Raw genomic sequence first — 17211 nt, forward strand, 5'->3', positions numbered from 1 at the left:
AGATTTTTCTTTTCTGATTAATATTTATTCCCCAAAACTACATATTGCCCTTTCAAATCAATAAAAAAACAAAACAAAATTCAAAGCTTTCTTTCACTGACTGTTGAGCCGTTTTCCCTCCCTCGCTGTTACGTAGACTCCGACGTCATTTTGCCGGGAACACACGGTCCTTTTCATGTACTGGGTATAGTCAACGCGCTTCCGACTTCCTCCTCATGCACCAATGAGTTTCCGCCTTTTTAGTGTCGTCATTGTCCATTCCTTTACTATTGGACTTAGTTACTAAACGGAAATTTTCCGCGCTTTCGTCGGTGAAAGTTCACAAATTGAAGAAGAGTGGCGGGAGCTGTTGTCAACCGCGGGCTGTCGTCAAGAAGTAACGCTGATCAGGTATTTATAACTTAACTAGAAACCATTCATCGCTAGTTGCACCAGTCCTACAGTTTAGTAACATCGGCTTTGGCGCGAGACCGTCCTGTGTTTACACCTGCGTCTGCTAGCTAGTGCTGCTTAAGCTCGTTACAAAAGAAAGCAGCTTCCCTAGTTTGAACGAAAAATAACTTGACATAGACTTGTGCACTGGAATAGCAAGGCTAGTATATGTTATGTCTTGAATGTAAAGTGAATGTAAAGTGTAACATTAACGGGCTGATAAGTTAACAACAAACACGCATTTAGCAGCCTGGGAAGACGTACTGTAGCCAAATACAGAAACCAGTTTTCATGCTAACAGTGTAATGTGTTGTGTGCAGTTAGGAGATACATCAACAGCCATGCTAGATACATGGCTAATGGACGAACGTTGCATCATGTGCAGCAGTACGGAAGGCTGTCTCTCATTTGTTGGTGCTCGTTACCAACCACATGACGTCCAGTTTATTACGTTAAGCTCCTCATGTTTATGACATTAACAACAAAACTTGTTTAAACGTATCAAATCATTATATTCAAGCATTTAATTATCATTTCCCACGTGTCGCACTTCCTCTTTTAACTGTGTCCAGACCAGTGCTTTTATCCCTCTGATGCTGTTTTGCTCTTTATTATGTGATTGCACTTTATCCTGTTCACTGGATAACACCCATCGACATGATCACTGACAGCCCTGCACTTGTTTTATTTGGTTTATTTGCAGTAAGCCCACCATAGCCAGCACAGTTTCTAAGCATATGCACTGCATGCCAATTGTGCTTCGACAGTAGAAGGGATATTAACACAAATGCAGTTAAATAAGTGTTTTGTTTCTGTTGAGTCTAACCTAATATGTACAGTATTTTCTTGTTCGTATATCAAAAGGGTAACTTTATTTTCAGGCAGTAATAACCACAACAATTTGTTGCCCTGATGGTCCTGTCTCATGTTGATTATTTTGGTTTTCTGCTATCATACCTCTCATCTTCCTTAATGTCCCTTTTTGCCTTCAATGTTTCTTGCAGACATGGATTTTAAAAGACGCAATGGTGGCCCTTTTATTGGTGGTGCGTCCCAGGCCAAGCGGGGTAAAATGGCCAGTGAATGGGAGGACAGTCCATCTCAGTTTGAAGAAGAATTGTCCATGTTTGACGAAGCAGATATGGATGCAGAGGAGATGGAGGGGCAGGCCGGCCATGATGTTATTCCCGTAGGTGGGTATTGTACAGAAAAACGCTCAAACATTATTGGTATATGTAAAAGGGTGATCCTGGTGTAGGAAGAGATTGAGTTATGTAAAAGACATGCAGACCTGTAACAAAAAATGTAATGGCTCACAATTAACGTTTAAGTTTTACACCATCTACATATCTTGATAACCACTAATGTAATAAAGCTGTATATTCACACAGCACTCAACCAATGTAAAGACCAGAATCTGTAGAAAATTAATTATGTTTATTTTACAGCGTGATTTTTCTCATTTTAAGGTAAGTAATTTGACCAACTGGCTGTTTAAACAAATCAATGCATGCTTGGCTTTGTCAGCTGTGATTGACTCCAATTACCTTGCAGCCCTCAAGGATGAGCGGAAGTAGCCAATTAATGGATGGATGGATAGCTTTGCATTGTGAATAATACAACTTTGCGCTAACAATAAGAAGCCAACTGTGGAACTAGTTAACCATCATTCCAGGAAGTTGTTCTTATTGTGTTGGTCCAACTTCTGATTATGCTTCGACAACGCTTAGCTATACTATATTGAAATGATAAATAATGCAGTTTGGTTTTACTTTTGTCTCCCCACTTTGTTTGTTCAGGTGACCTCTTTTCAGCTGACCTTAACCCTCGTTGGCGGCGACCTCATGCCCCCTCACTGGACCCATCATCTGACAATTTGGTGTTTCAGCAGATTGATCTTGACTATTATTTAGGTAATTATCAAAGAACACTTTTGTTGAACAGAAACTTAATTCTGTTATATTTACTTGTCTTTTAGATTCATCTTGGCTTGTTTGTTGTTAGGATTTAAATTTGAGTGTCGAACATTTCCACATGCTCAAATGCTGTTGCTGTATGTTAAAACAAATCATATTTTAAGTTGAGTTCCACTTTTGTGTTATGCAGGGGGAGCTGTTGCGGGCATGCCTGGCCAGTCACAGGGAAAAGTCCCGATCATTCGAATGTTTGGGGTGACAGACAGTGGCAACAGTGTGTGTTGCCACATTCACGGTTTTGCACCTTACTTCTATGTTCCTGCACCAAGTGGTGAGTACATGGCATTACTTCGTCAATACATAGAGTATGTGCATATTAACGGTTTATATTTCCATGACACAGTTGATCAGAACAATACCTTTTTAATCAGTTAATATTAAATATTCTCTCAGTAGAACACATTTCTCTCTTGTGAGAATGTCCCCGCTTTTGAGGGGGTAAATCTTTCAATTAATTCTTACAACTCCTGCAATGTTGCACTCTTTTTGCTTCCTTTGAAAAGGTTTCACGTCTGCCCATCTGGGTGAATTTAAAAAAGAGTTGAACTCTGTTGTCCTGAAGGACATGAGATCCAACAAGGACAACATCTCTGTCACAGTATTGGCTGTGGACATCACTCGCAAAGAGAGTGAGTATGAATGATGTGCAAATGCTCTGGTCCATTTGTTGTGCCCTGAATATGAGTGTGTAAAGGAACTCTTTGATCAGATTATTGTGAACTGAGAAGGTTGATCGTAGTTACAAAACACATTTGATTATTGATTTAGGCACTCAGTTAATCAATATGATTCCTGCTGTTAAAGTTCGTTTTTTCTTTTTCCTGAAGACATGTATGGTTACCACGGGAAACGTAGTCTGGATTTCTTGCGGATTACCATGGCGATGCCCCGTCTCATCGCCCCGGCAAAAAGACTGCTGGAGCTGGGCTTCAAGTTTTCGCATTTCCCAATACAGAGTTACCAACCCTACGAAGCCAACATAGATTTTGAGATAAGGTGTGTGTGTGTGCATGTTTGTGTTTTATTCAAGCCTGCAAAGGTAATGAAAAAAAACATGATGTAAACCTCTAGATTTCTTTTGGACGTTGCTTGTGTGCTCGTAACTTGCACAATGAGCAGAGGACAAAAAACAGTTAAAAGACAGTCATTATCATCAAGTCAACTTAATTAGACACAGAATGTATTCTTGATTCATGGAAGCAGATAAATTATTGTGGACTTGACATGCTGATATGTCTGCCTGCTACCGTGTGGACGAAGCTAGCTTAATGCTACCTGTGGTGTATGTAACATAACCAACGAAACAGAAACATGAATCTAAGATTTACATTTATATTTTTATGTATGAAATGTGGCCCCAGATGATGCCAGGGGAACTTAGCTGTAGTTGTACCAGATGTGATTTTCAATTAATAACTTTCTAACAAAACAACTGATGAGTAAATGCAACACTAAGCCTTTTCAGCTTAATGAGCCTCTTTTTGTTGTCAGGTTTATGGTGGACACTGATGTGGTTGGATGCTGCTGGATTGAACTTCCCAAAGGCAAGTACAGAGCACGTGAGGAGAAGAGCACAGGGGACACAGATTCTGGGTACCCAGGCAAGGTAAGTCTAGTTCACACACATCATGGCACATTCTGGCCTGTCCTCTTGAGTGCCTTCATATAAAATGTGTTCTGTCAGGCTTTTACCAACAGTGTTCATGAACTTTTCCTTTTTGTCCTTCAGGTGTCCTTGTGTCAGTACGAGGTGGATGTGGGGTGGACAGATTTGATAAGTCACCCTGCAGAGGGAGACTGGCAGAGGATAGCTCCGCTCAGGGTCCTCAGCTTTGACATTGAGTGCGCAGGAAGAAAAGGTTAATTTCTCTCTTTCCCTCTGGCATTCTTATAATAGAGTATGCAAACTAATCTGTACCATCTTTTTGTTCATGAGGCCTGATCATACTCAATGAAAAGCAAATGCACTTTGACTCTGATGTTAACTCCTTTCTTTCCAGGAATCTTCCCAGAGGCAGACAAAGACCCTGTGATTCAGATAGCGTCTATGGTGCAGCGGCAGGGTGAGACGGAGCCCTTCATTCGCACAGTGTTCACTCTACAGTCCTGCGCCAGCATCGTGGGCTCTCAGATATTGTGCTTTACACAGGAGAAACAGCTACTACAGGTATGCACGCTGGCTTCAGTAAGGCACTGAAAAACATGAATATTGTGACAGGTTTTCCTCATTCCCTTTTCTAATTTTTTATCGATCGTCTTTCTTGCCGTTGTGTTTCTTTTTATGTGTCTGTGAGCAGAGCTGGGCGGAGTTTTTGCGAACTGTGGACCCAGACATCATTACTGGATACAACATCCAAAACTTTGACTTTCCCTACTTGCTCAACAGAGCAGCTGCTTTAAAGGTTAGATGGAGCCACATTTGTCTTCTACTTCCATGCAATAACGAGGCTTAAAATCATCCAATTGATTGCAATGCACTTAATAATTCTCAAAGAATGTATTTTTAGTAGAAATACTTTGAACTTCCCTTTTTATATTTGGCGATATACATTCCTTTACCCCCCTTGTACTCAAGAAAGATGTTCTTTTGTGTTCAGGTGAATCTCTTTCCCTACCTCGGCCGTGTGCGAGGCATCAAGTCAGTCTTGAAAGACCTAAACTTCCAGAGCAAGCAGATGGGCCGCAGAGAAAACAAGACTACAAACATGGAGGGCCGGGTTCAGTTTGACTTACTGCAGGTCAGCTTCAACTGCAACAACTTACTATTGCACATCATATTGTTAACAAGATTTAAATAACGATACAGTTGGCATGAGATTTGCTTTGGTAAGAATTTTCCAGGTAAAGCCACTGAACAGTTGGTGTGTTTTTCTCAGGTTCTCCTCAGGGACTACAAACTGCGCTCGTACACACTGAATGCTGTGAGTTTTCACTTTCTGCAAGAACAGAAAGAGGATGTGCAACACTCCATCATCACTGATCTGCAGGTAAGGCACAAACAAGTAACTGTGTTTTATCAGGAAGAAAGCTGTTTATCTTTAAGAACAGAAAATCAACATTTAAGCAAACTTAAACTTGATTTGTTGCTGTTTTATTCTCACCTATCCTTCCCCCTTTTTTCCTCCATCACAGAATGGCAACGAACAGACGCGTCGTCGTTTGGCTGTCTACTGCCTGAAAGACGCCTATCTCCCGCTGCGCTTGCTGCAGAAGCTGATGTGTGTGATCAACTACATGGAGATGGCCAGAGTGACAGGTGTGCCTCTCACCTACTTGCTCTCAAGAGGACAGCAGATCAAAGTTGTCTCTCAGCTGCTGCGACAGGTAACAAAGGCAAACATGGTGACAGTCACTATATGAGTACATCTGATTTGAGGACAGTAACTGTAAGTGTCTGTACATGTTAAGGCCATGAAACAGGACCTGGTCATGCCTGTTGTAAAGACAGAAGGAGGAGAGGACTACACTGGAGCTACTGTCATTGAGCCAGAGAAAGGGTATGTATATCTGCTATTAATGTGAGTGTATGTCTCCCCTCTGCTCTTGTTGTTGATGGTTTCTGGAAGCTTCTTATACATCTTTCCATCACCACCTTCGTCTCTATGTAGGTATTACAGCGTTCCTATTGCCACCTTGGATTTCTCCTCCTTGTATCCATCCATCATGATGGCTCACAATCTGTGCTACACCACTCTGCTGCAGAAAGGCTCGGCGGAAAAAAACAGGTAAGCAGGTCTTTTAAAATATGTGATTATCATGAAAATCATGAGAAAATAGGTTTTGTTTGTGTCAGTCTGCTATCTTGAAGAAGAAAAATTGTCAGAAGTCATGGTATGTTATGTTCGTTATGAAGTTTAAAATGAATGAATAGCTTTGGTATCTCTAAACGTTGCTAGTGTCTTGATCCTCAATATATAAATGGAAATCGATGTTGAGAAAAATCAAAACGGCAAACAAAAATTAGGCCTGAAACACAGACCAAATGACGAGCAACTAGCTAGTATGACTGTGATTCATCATTCATTTGTTGATTTTTAATGACCAAAACACCAGACACTCAAATGTGTCCCTGTCTAGTATTAATATAGTATTAATATGGTGAACTCATATCTGAGGTGGCTGCGTTTTTTTCAGTCTCTCACCAGAGGACTTCATCAAGACTCCGACTGGTGATATGTTTGTGAAGAGCTCTGTGAGGAAAGGACTTCTCCCTGAGATCCTGGAGAACCTGCTGTCTGCTAGAAAGAGGTTTGAATTGTTCAAATAAATCTCCAAATAAAATTGATTGACACCCTACTTAAACATTTAACATGCTGCTAAATCTGTTAACTTTTTGATCTTCTGACACTAACAGTTAGTGTGTAATAGTGTTAAGAGTTACTCTAAAACAAAATTGTTTCACCTAATCAAACTCATGAATGAAAATTGGTTAGATGTGGCTTCCGTCTTATCCTGTCCCACTGTCTGTCCACAGGGCCAAAACAGAGCTAAAGAAGGAAACTGACCCTTTTAAGAGGCAGGTGCTAGACGGCCGACAGCTCGCTCTCAAAATCAGCGCAAACTCCGTGTATGGCTTCACAGGTGCCCAGGTGGGCAAGCTGCCCTGCCTAGAGATCTCACAGGTGAGCTCTTGACTCTGGGTCTCATGCTGTTTTTTATGTGCTGAAAACTTAGGAATGCTTATGTTAAGTGACTGTATATTATGCACAGTATGTGCTGTTGTAAACTCACTTCTGTACATGTGTACATACCTTCATATACGTTGACAACAAGTTCATCAACATTAGAAAAGGAGGATTTCAATAGGAAAGTCCTACTTTCACAAACCTAAAGGAGAGTCAGAGGTTGCATGATTGTAATTTGTATGTCAAGTGTTTACAATTCTGGCCCAACACATTGGTTCATCAGTCTCGCTAAATCAAGTTGTACCCACTTAACTTGTTGTTGCACTTGCCGCTGTTTTGCACGGATGTGAAGTTGGAGCAAGAACTTTAAACTCCAAAGATGTAGAGCAAAGATTAGTGTTGAAATGGAAGCCACAGAACAGGTGGGAATTTAAAGACTTAGTCACAGACCTTTTGTAAGTGTAAAATAAACCACAGACTGTGTTTCTCTCTGTTTTGTGGAAGGTTGACATACTTAGTTTCACAACACCCTCAAACAGAGTCGAGAAGACACCTGTTACATGAGCTGTTTTGGGATAAAATGCCTTGCACACTGGCAAATATCTTGTCCAAGAAATTGAAACTCACTGACTGTAATGTAACTGCTCCATGGCCAGTGAAAGCTTATTCTCTCACCACAGATCATCTAGTGATAAACTTGTTAAAATCTTTCCTTTTCATCTCATCTAGAGTGTCACTGGTTTTGGAAGACAGATGATTGAGCAAACCAAACAGCTGGTGGAGTCCAAGTACACCATTTCCAATGGTTTCCAAGCTGATGCTAAGGTGAGGAATAGATGTACCTCTGCCGCACCAGTACTTACCCAAATGTATTATCTGATGTTTTCATTGTGTGCTTGTTGCTTAAATGATTTGTGATTATTTTGATCTTTTTAAAGGTCATTTATGGGGATACAGACTCCGTCATGGTTAAGCTTGGAGTTGCCACGGTCAGGGAGGCTATGGATATCGGAAAAGAGGCAGCAGAGTGGGTGTCATCCCACTTTGTACAGCCCATCAAGCTGGAGTTTGAGAAGGTACTATTTCTGCCCATTTGATGTATTAAAACACTTCCTTTCTTACTGTCCAAGCAATTCCATCATCTATCAAAGTTTTGATAAGTTTTGTTTCTCTTTTAATTGGGATGGTGAGAGAGGGTGGAGGAATCTGAGTACTGAAGTAAAAGGGGGTAAAAACTTGTAAAATAACACCACCTTGACTTATGTCTTCATGTAGTATGTGTCAGTTGTTGTTGTTGGAGAGAAAGTCAAAGTTAAATATTTAAACTGAAAATTAGAAGACAAGGTAGTCTTTGAGAATCAGGCTACGTTTTGGTTGTTGGACCACAGGAAGAGTCAGGGCGCCCTCTCAGCTAATGAGAGCTTATATTTGTCACTTCCACAGGTGTACTACCCATACCTGCTGATCAACAAGAAGCGCTACGCCGGCCTTTATTTCTCCTCGAGTGCAGACACACATGAGAAGATGGACTGTAAAGGTATTGAGACTGTTCGCAGAGACAACTGCCCTCTGGTGGCCAACCTTATCAACACCTGTCTGCAGAAAATACTCATAGACAGGTACACACACACACACACACACACACATTCTGTGCTTGATGCAGTTCATGTTGTTATAAGATTTTATCCACAGCTATTAATTCATTGTGAAAGTAATCACAGCCAATGTGATGTTTCGTCAGGGATCCCCAGGGTGCTGTGGCTCACGCTAAAGAAGTGATCTCGGACCTTCTGTGCAACCGCATTGACATCAGCCAGCTGGTCATCACCAAGGAGCTAACGCGAACAGCCCAGGAGTATGCTGGCAAACAGGCACACGTGGAGCTGGCTGAGAGGTCTGATTATCCAGAGAGACCTCACTTATCAATTCAAATCATACTCTGTGTGTGTGTGTGTGTGTGTGTGTGTGTGTGTGTGTGTGTGTGTGTGTGTGTGTGAAGGAGTGTGTGTGAAGGAGTGTGTGTGAAGGAGTGTGTGTGAAGGAGTGTGTGTGAAGGAGTGTGTGTGTGTGTGTGAAGGAGTGTGTGTGTGTGTGTGTGAAGGAGTGTGTGTGTGTGTGTAGGAGTGTGTGTGTGTGTTTGTGTGTGTGTGTGTGTGTGTGAAGGAGTGTGTGTGTGTGTGTGTGAAGGAGTGACCTGACCATTAATATTGATGATTTACAGAATGAGGAAAAGAGATGCTGGCAGTGCCCCGAACCTGGGAGACCGAGTTCCTTATGTCATCATCAAGGCTGCAAAGGGATCAGCAGCATACATGAAGTCAGAGGTGTGTAGTGTTTGTCTGTATAAAACCACGTTTGTTTCATTTGTCCTTTCTTTTATTTATTCCAATGGTGATCCTGATTCTTCCACATGTTGCTTTAGGACCCGATCTATGTGCTGGAGAACACCATTCCTATCGACACACAATACTACCTTGAGCAGCAGCTGTCCAAGCCCCTGCTGAGAATATTTGAGCCCATCCTGGGAGAGAGCAAAGCAGAGAGCGTCCTGCTCAGTGAGTCTACAAACACGCATGTCGTGTTTATCACAGTTTGGCCAATTAGCTGAAACTCTTATTACCCTCTGTGATTTATGTGTGTTAGTGAAATGATAAGGTATGTCATCTTTTAGTTGAAATACCAAAGTCGCAACCAAAGATACACATGCCAGTCAAGAAACTAATAAAATATTCTTGTCAAAAAGGTGTAATATAGACGTGATAGTTCAATAAATGACACTTATGTGTTAGCTTCTCAAGCTTTAAATCTTAATGTTGCTGTTGATTTTCTGGTGTCTTTCAGAGGGTGACCACACGCGCTGTAAGACTGTGTTGACCTCAAAGGTCGGAGGCCTCATGGCATTTGCTCAGAAGAGGAGCACCTGCATCGGCTGCAAAGCTGTGCTGAAGACGGATGGTGTGTTTGCTCAGAATTTTAAGATTTGTTTTCTATTTGATAGAAATTTGATGCTAAATTAGGTGCCACTTTTTCGATGGAAGATTTATATTTAGACATGCATCATGTTTGTCATTGCAGCGGCTGTGTGCGATTTCTGTAAGAAGAAGGAGTCTGAACTGTACCAAAAGGAGGTAGGCTAGATGACTTCATACTTTAATATGTTGGTTTTCCTTACAAACAGGGCCATGTTTATTTGATTAAAGATTGTGTTTAAAAAAGGCTTAAATGTCTTGTAGTCATGGCTGTCCAGTGTAAATCATCATATTGCCCTCTGGTGGCTCCTCAGAATTCCCTGCAGAATTTGAAATCAATTGTATTTAAGCACATTGAACACATTAAACACAGCAGAATGCATATTTTAATATCAAACCAAGTCTAATTTTCTAACCAGTAGGCTGGTGTTCTGGTTAAATTGTATTTTTGTCTTTCCAAGTTATTCAAGTGCTTAAGTAAAGCACAAACCGTTAAGTCTTTTTTAGATTGTTTTTTAATTTGTTAACATAAGAATTAAGGGGTTAATATCTGAAAACAACATAACTTTTCCTAACTATCTCACATTCTGGTTTTAAATGACAGATCTTTCACCTGAACGCACTGGAGGAGCGTTTCTCTCGCCTGTGGACTCAGTGTCAGCGTTGTCAAGGCTCCCTCCATGAGGATGTGCTCTGTACCAGGTACATATACAGCAAATATTTACTATTACTGTGTGTTTACTGCAGTGCGAGTCCTTCCTGTCCAGTAACACTGTCCCTTCTAACTCTTCTGCAGCCGAGACTGTCCCATCTTTTACATGAGGAAGAAGGTTCAGAAAGACTTGGATGATCAGAGCAAGTTGATGTCTCGCTTTGGATGGTGAGGCACACACACTTATTCCTTATGTGCCTCATTTTACATGACTTCAGACTTATTGTCTCACTGTATTTGTTTCTACACCTGTGGGTGCTTGTAAAAATGCATATATGTCACACTATTTCTATGTTTTCTAATATGAATAAACGTGTTTTTTGTAAAATAAAATCAAAAAGCAATCTATTTCTTTTTGGGCTGTCATGTATGATTATTACTCATTAAATCATTACAAAAGTCTAATTTGAAGCTTTACATACAGCATGCTGAAACCACACCAGACAGAAAATTCACTACACATGTCCTGTGTGTGAACTGTAAAGAGTTTAACTGTATTGTCCTGCTTGTTCAGCTTTACACATGTGCATTCCCCAATCTTAATTTGCTATCAAAGTAAAAGTGCATACTTTATAGAAATGAAAGGAGGAACTTCATTGCCTTCCTCTTCAGCTGTATTGTCTCTGTCAAACCTCATAAACCATAAACCACTTCTTTCTCTTGACACTCAGATCAAAAACCCTGATCGTTTAAAACTTTTGATGGCACAAACCGATGAAGGGAAATGGAGATTGTGTTTGTTCTTCCTTCTTAGAAGACGTGACAAGATGAGGTCTGCAAATCAGATCCGTTCCAAGTGCACCACATTCTCTAGTGAAATTGTTTGAGATAACTTTTGAGCTGCAACGATTAAGCAATTCATTTTTCAAGAATAAATGTTAAACAGCAAGAATTTGCTGCTTTTTTTTTGTCAGTTATGATAGTAAATGAGTCTTTGGTTTTGGACTGCTGGATGGACAAAAGAAGCCATTTGAAGGCGTCGCTTTGGGTATTTGTGATGAACATTTTTCACAATTTTCTGACATTTTATAGGTAAATTGTAAAAACAATCAGCAGATGAATTGATATTGAAAATAATCATTAGTTGCAGCCCTAAATAGGTTCTTCTGCCCTGTATCTCATTATGAAAATACATTTTACATGTCCTTAGCAGTAAAGAGCAACCATGGATAAACAAAAACATACAAGATGTAAAAGCTAAAGACATTTAATTGTTCATTACAGCAGAGTGCATTAAAGATATTACATAGCTGTCAGTGAGACATCTTTTTAGAGTTACTCCATATTAAGTCCAGATAATGAGACAGCTGCTGGTTCAACACCATGACAAAGTAGGAAACCTTCATGTATGGATTCATTGAAGTTAGCTCATAGAACTTCAATATAACTTGAGGAAATGTGTGGACAGTGCTTTCTTAATGCAGATGTTGGTTTTAAAACTGGGAAAAGCTGTTTTTAATGCTACAAAAATAGAAATATAACAATCCATAACATTTTGGGTGACAGTAATTATCAAAGAAGAGAAACACTGCTGTAAAAAAAATGATGCCCTTTGGAAATTCCTTATCATCCAGCATCAAGTATAATTGGATAATGTTACTGCTGCTGTGTCTGAGCTCTGGAGATTTCTCACACTGCTTTCAGCATCAGTGTACTTTAAATGTATGCAGTACCACAGAGATATTTGCACAAGCTACATGCTCTGATAGAGTTGTGTAGCATCAACAGTGCTTACACATGGCAACTTACATAGCAATGACCAACACTGGCATTCATATAAAAATTGCATTGAAAGTGGACTCTGGAATACAGTGCGAGTTGGGAACAAACAGCAGGGCACTTCAAATGGTATGTTAATGATGGTGTGAAATGATTGACACAGGCATCAGATCTCAACCAATCATCTGAAACAGCTCCTGGTTTGCTATTCCTCGGTATAAATCTATATTCCTTGGTAAACCTTTATAAATGGCACTAACTAATCCTAAATTATACTATTAAGAACAAAACAGTAAATTAATAAAGTGCACCTAAGAGTCTGGAACACATTGTTGAGGCTTTGATACTGTGCTGATCCTACTCTAATATTACATTTTCATTGAAATGTGGTCTTTGAGAACATTAAAAAAATAGATATTGCTGCTGTGTTTCAAGCCCCAGAGGACACATGAACCTATGAAAAACACAAGGGGAAGACACATTTTTCTTAACTCCCAAGAAGTTTTGACCAATCATCTGGGAAGCAAAATATTTAACGGTATCCTTTGAAAGGAATCGAAGATGTAGAAACTGAGAAATGAGAAGAGGGGGCAGTTTAAGCTATTTGTAGGACTTCATGAAGTCTGATGTGTACAGAGTAATCAAATACAACTGATTACACATTTTATCACACTAAACAAAATGTTCAGTCCTAAAATAATTTGTTAGACCTGGGCTGAATGAATCACCTGATGTGACAGTGCAAAGTGCAGTGACGCATCACTGTGAACCCTTGACCCCTAAATAGTCAACAGGAGCTGAACTGTCTGTTAAGAAACACTGGCTGGACAAATTACACTTAGAAAAAGAGAATTATCTGAACAGACAAATTCTCATTCTGGGTCTTTCAAAAGAAAAAGAAAAGATCTTTCTTCCCTAGACTCAAATTAAGTTTGCACAAATGCTGACTTCAACCTAAAAGAAAAGAAAACAATCAGCTAAAAAACTGCAGTCTAGAGTTGTCTGGACATCGAAACAAAAACTAGACCACCAACTGAATTGGTGTTGTACACTGCACAGTACATTGCACAGTGGGTGAGTAAATGGCAAATCTTTTCAGTGGAAACTGTGACAGCAGTAAAAAAAAAAAAAGTTTTGTCACGTCTGCTCCCTTGTCTGGAGCTGCGCTGGACGTCTCCAATGTGACAGAGGAGCTGCAGTGTGTGAGAGGGAGCATGAAACAAGTGCTGCAAGGGATGCTGCTGGTGTGTGTGGTTTGCTATAGTATTATGCAACGTCTCTGAGTGTTCTTCTTGCTCTTCTTGTTGCTGCGGTTGGTCTCCTTATATCTTCTAATCTCCCGAACTAGTGAATAGAAAGCTTCCTCCACACCCTGCAAGACAGAGGCAGAAAAATGTCTGTTTCATGCACAATAAAGATTAGAATTTTATACTGATATTTTGGTAATCAGAAGTCTTATTTCAGGTATTGATTTGCAGTTTTTCTCCTGCATGCATCGGTGCAAACTAAACACAGGTGTTACCGAATTCCCTGCATACCTGTCTTGTTTTGGCAGAGGTCTCGACAAACGGTACTCCGTAGCTTCGTGCCAGCTCCTGCGCCTGCCGTGTCTCCACCGTGCGGGTGCTCAGGTCGCTCTTATTTCCCACCAGCACCATGGGAACACTGTCACTGTCCTTCACCCTGTTGATCTGCTCTCTGAAGAATAGACAAATTTGACAGTGAAGTGCATGTTAGGCTAATTTTGTTGTGCTCTTTGACCAATCGATCAAACTTCTTTCAGTTAAGAAACATAGCCAAACTTGGGTCTGTTGTGTCAAGAAATTAAATTGGACATGCCAGGACATGCTTTTATCTCATCACCTTTGGACAACTGAAATTCTCTTTTAACCTGTCTTAATAAATCTTCCTTAAACTGTTTACAAACCGTCCAAAACGCTGCTGCTAGGCTTTTAACACAATCCAACAGAGTCACATGTTACACCTGTTTCAATCTCTCTGCACTGGCTTCCTGTTAATTTTAGAATTCATTTTAAAATGTTGGCGCTCACTTATAGAGCCCTACAAGATCAGCAGCATTTAATGGACCTTCTGCAGCCCCATACCACATATGCTAAGCTCTTAGGTGCTTGACCCAGGGTCCGAGTGTACCTCGGGCAGGTTTTAAGACTCAGGGAGATCGTACTTTCCAGTTGACAGCCCCCATATGGAGTTGTCTGTCAATAAGCTTGAGGTCTTTGAACTCTGTGGACTAGCAGCTGAAATCCCATCAGTTCAGACTGGCATTAAGTTAGCATGTGATATTTTATGTTTTAACTTGTATATTTTACCTTATAAATTGTATCTGGTGTTATCTTTGTTTGATTTTATTTTGTTTGATTTTATGTCTGACTGTGCTTTATGACTGATGTCAGTCAGGTGTTGTATTAATGAACTTTGCTTACTTACTAATTAAAGATGACTAATCTGTGTCTTGTGTCACTTCTGCTTTCTTCAGTACAGTTTTATGTATTTGGGTCAGTTAAAAACTGTGAAACCAGATTCTAGTTTACAGAGGACCCCTTCACCAAACTCGGCACATCTAAAGATATGAGTAACAGATAATTGCGAAGGGCAGTTCCTGCTAATCAGGAAGCAGCCTTTGTAGTGCTAGGCTGTCTGAACCTGCACATTACACTATACACAGCTGGATTACTGACTGAGCAAATGCAAACACACATTACTGAAACAGACCAACTTTTTCCAGCTGTGTTTCAATACTGATACCAGTCTATGGTGGTGTACTTTTAAGTCATGAAGCATCTTGTACCTGTAGAGATGAACGTCCTCAAAGGACTTGGTGTTGTTGATGGCAAACACACAGAGGAAGCCCTCTCCTGTCCTCATATACTGGTCCCTCATGGCGCTGTACTCCTCCTGACCTGCAGTGTCCAGGATGTCCAGCAGACAGGTCTCTCCATCAATCACCACCTGTTTTCTGTACGAGTCCTGGAACACAGCATTGACATGATTTTGTCAATGCAGCTTTTTGTTTTACCAACGGATTGCATCATATCCATTCCCACGACAGTCGCCATGCTGCGTCATGTAGCAACAAGACCTTGTTGAATGGAATGTTTTCGTAATGAACTCGCAGAAACAAGATTTTTTTTTTTTTTTTTTTAAACATCTGCTTTGAAATATAGCATTAACTGCCTCACAATTAACACCAACTGAATATAGAGATTAACAATCAACTTGTGGTGATTCTTAGGCAACAGTGTGAGACACAACAGAGAATACACGGCAGTGTTGACTTCTATCTGTTGGTGGTAAATATTTTCACAGCTAAGTTCACAGCAACTTTTAGCAGGTTCTGGCAGATTTTCACATGTTTTAGCCTCTCTGATGGTGCTGTTGATGTGCGGCAGATGGCCTGGTGTTTGCATTGTAATGTTTTTCAACACGAGATTTTAGATAGAAAACACATTGCAACACATACTAGCCTCAACCAGCTGCAACATTAAAATGCTTCCTGCGTTTATGGATCAGTAACGATAATACTAATAATACGACTTTGACAGGGGGCATTCTTCAAAACATAGAGCACTTGTGCTTTTGATATGCATGTACAATTTGTTACCAATATTTTTTATTTGAGTGTTATTGCATGACTTTTACCTGTAATAGAGTACTTTCAGATATTTGTATTTCTACACATACTAAGTCAGTTAGTTAGTTTTAAAATTTAAAAGTGTACATACAAGTGCCAATCCTACATAGACTTATGAGACACTGAAACACTGATGTGCTGGTGAGAGAAGAACAAATCCTCTCGCATATACTGTTAAATTGCATTATTTCAAATACTATAAAGGTAAAGGCAATGAAAGGATCGGTATTTTCCCACCACTTGTTCTTCTACAACTCTTCACTTACAGCATAAGGAAGAGTAACTTAATATCCTGTGTTGTGGTTAATGTTCACTAACATGGATGTTTTAAACTATCTTACCACATGAAGGTGAGTATGAAGTTTCATGGTAAACACTAGATTGTGTTTTCTCAGCTATACTACACTTTACACATTAAACTCTAACCAGGACAATGTGTCTAATGGTTAGTGTCTCACCTCAATGGTTGGATCGTATTCATCAACGAAGTGGTTCTGGATGAGCTGGATGGTGAGAGCGCTCTTCCCCACACCTCCTGCCCCGACCACCACAAGCTTGTACTCAGTCATGCCTGGAAAGGATTAATCCGGCAGGTAGCCGTGATTTAACATCTGATCAGCCAAGTAAGAGGTGAATAGGAACCAATCTAACCAGTTGATAGTGCCCTCTTCCTCTCTACACTGACATGGCGAAGAGACTGACTGACCCAGATTGGTTACTATCCGTTGACGTTAGTTGTCTTTATGTTAACACTTATTCACAATTACTGAATCGATATGAATGAGTGCTGGTGGTAAAAGTGGACATCGATTTAACGTACTTACCTATGTGTAGGATTTATAACAGTCTGTGAAATGACAGATGAGTTAACGGATGGGTAACGTTAAATGAGATTAGCTTGCTACATAACGTTAGCCTGAGACGATTTCCTCATTCAAAACACTTGCAGGTAAACTCCAAGTTCTGTCCGCAAATTGTTTTTCTGACTGTCTAAATATTAAGTCTAGACTCGTGAAGCTACTTGCAAAAATGTAACTTCATGTTATAAATAAATTAAAAGCCTAAAATTGGGCGAGCTCCTTAGTCTTTCCTTTAGTCTCCATTGAGGTTCATTGTAGGCAGAGCG

General features: G+C 40.2%; 2 protein-coding genes across 2 annotated transcripts; one reads left to right on the forward strand and one right to left on the reverse strand.

The window, feature by feature from the left end:
- Positions 1-290: 290 nt before the first annotated feature.
- Positions 291-11062, forward strand: pold1 (polymerase (DNA directed), delta 1, catalytic subunit). Its single transcript, XM_073495358.1, has 27 exons — positions 291-390; positions 1437-1625; positions 2232-2345; positions 2539-2679; positions 2912-3037; positions 3236-3404; positions 3900-4014; positions 4138-4267; positions 4409-4575; positions 4706-4810; positions 5006-5146; positions 5285-5395; positions 5541-5732; positions 5817-5905; positions 6017-6133; positions 6543-6656; positions 6883-7030; positions 7763-7858; positions 7972-8109; positions 8477-8652; positions 8775-8927; positions 9255-9357; positions 9456-9588; positions 9875-9988; positions 10109-10161; positions 10607-10704; positions 10799-11062. Exons 2-27 carry the CDS (start codon positions 1439-1441, stop codon positions 10884-10886), a joined length of 3318 nt encoding a protein of 1105 aa, XP_073351459.1. The 5' UTR covers positions 291-390; positions 1437-1438; the 3' UTR covers positions 10887-11062.
- Positions 11063-11905: 843 nt separating this feature from the next.
- On the reverse strand, positions 11906-17195 carry LOC141019404 (GTPase KRas). Its single transcript, XM_073494312.1, has 5 exons — positions 16910-17195; positions 16544-16656; positions 15243-15421; positions 13972-14131; positions 11906-13805 (listed from the first exon to the last, which is right to left on the reverse strand). Exons 2-5 carry the CDS (start codon positions 16652-16654, stop codon positions 13692-13694), a joined length of 564 nt encoding a protein of 187 aa, XP_073350413.1. The 5' UTR covers positions 16655-16656; positions 16910-17195; the 3' UTR covers positions 11906-13691.
- Between the last annotated feature and the right edge of the window lie 16 nt (positions 17196-17211).

The sequence above is a fragment of the Pagrus major genome, chromosome 23 (genome assembly GCF_040436345.1).
Source record: "Pagrus major chromosome 23, Pma_NU_1.0".
NCBI lineage: Eukaryota > Metazoa > Chordata > Actinopteri > Spariformes > Sparidae > Pagrus > Pagrus major.

Coding starts and splice junctions, on each gene's coding strand:
- pold1 (XM_073495358.1), top strand. CDS start 1,439: ATGGATTTTAAAAGACGCAATGGTGGCCCTTTTATTGGTGGTGCGTCC. Junction 1,626..2,231: donor CCATGATGTTATTCCCGTAG/GTGGGTATTGTA, acceptor TTGTTTGTTCAG/GTGACCTCTTTTCAGCTGAC. Junction 6,657..6,882: donor CTGCTGTCTGCTAGAAAGAG/GTTTGAATTGTT, acceptor GTCTGTCCACAG/GGCCAAAACAGAGCTAAAGA.
- LOC141019404 (XM_073494312.1), bottom strand. CDS start 16,654: ATGACTGAGTACAAGCTTGTGGTGGTCGGGGCAGGAGGTGTGGGGAAG. Junction 14,132..15,242: donor GAGGACGTTCATCTCTACAG/GTACAAGATGCT, acceptor TCTATTCTTCAG/AGAGCAGATCAACAGGGTGA. Junction 13,806..13,971: donor CCTCTGCCAAAACAAGACAG/GTATGCAGGGAA, acceptor TCTGTCTTGCAG/GGTGTGGAGGAAGCTTTCTA.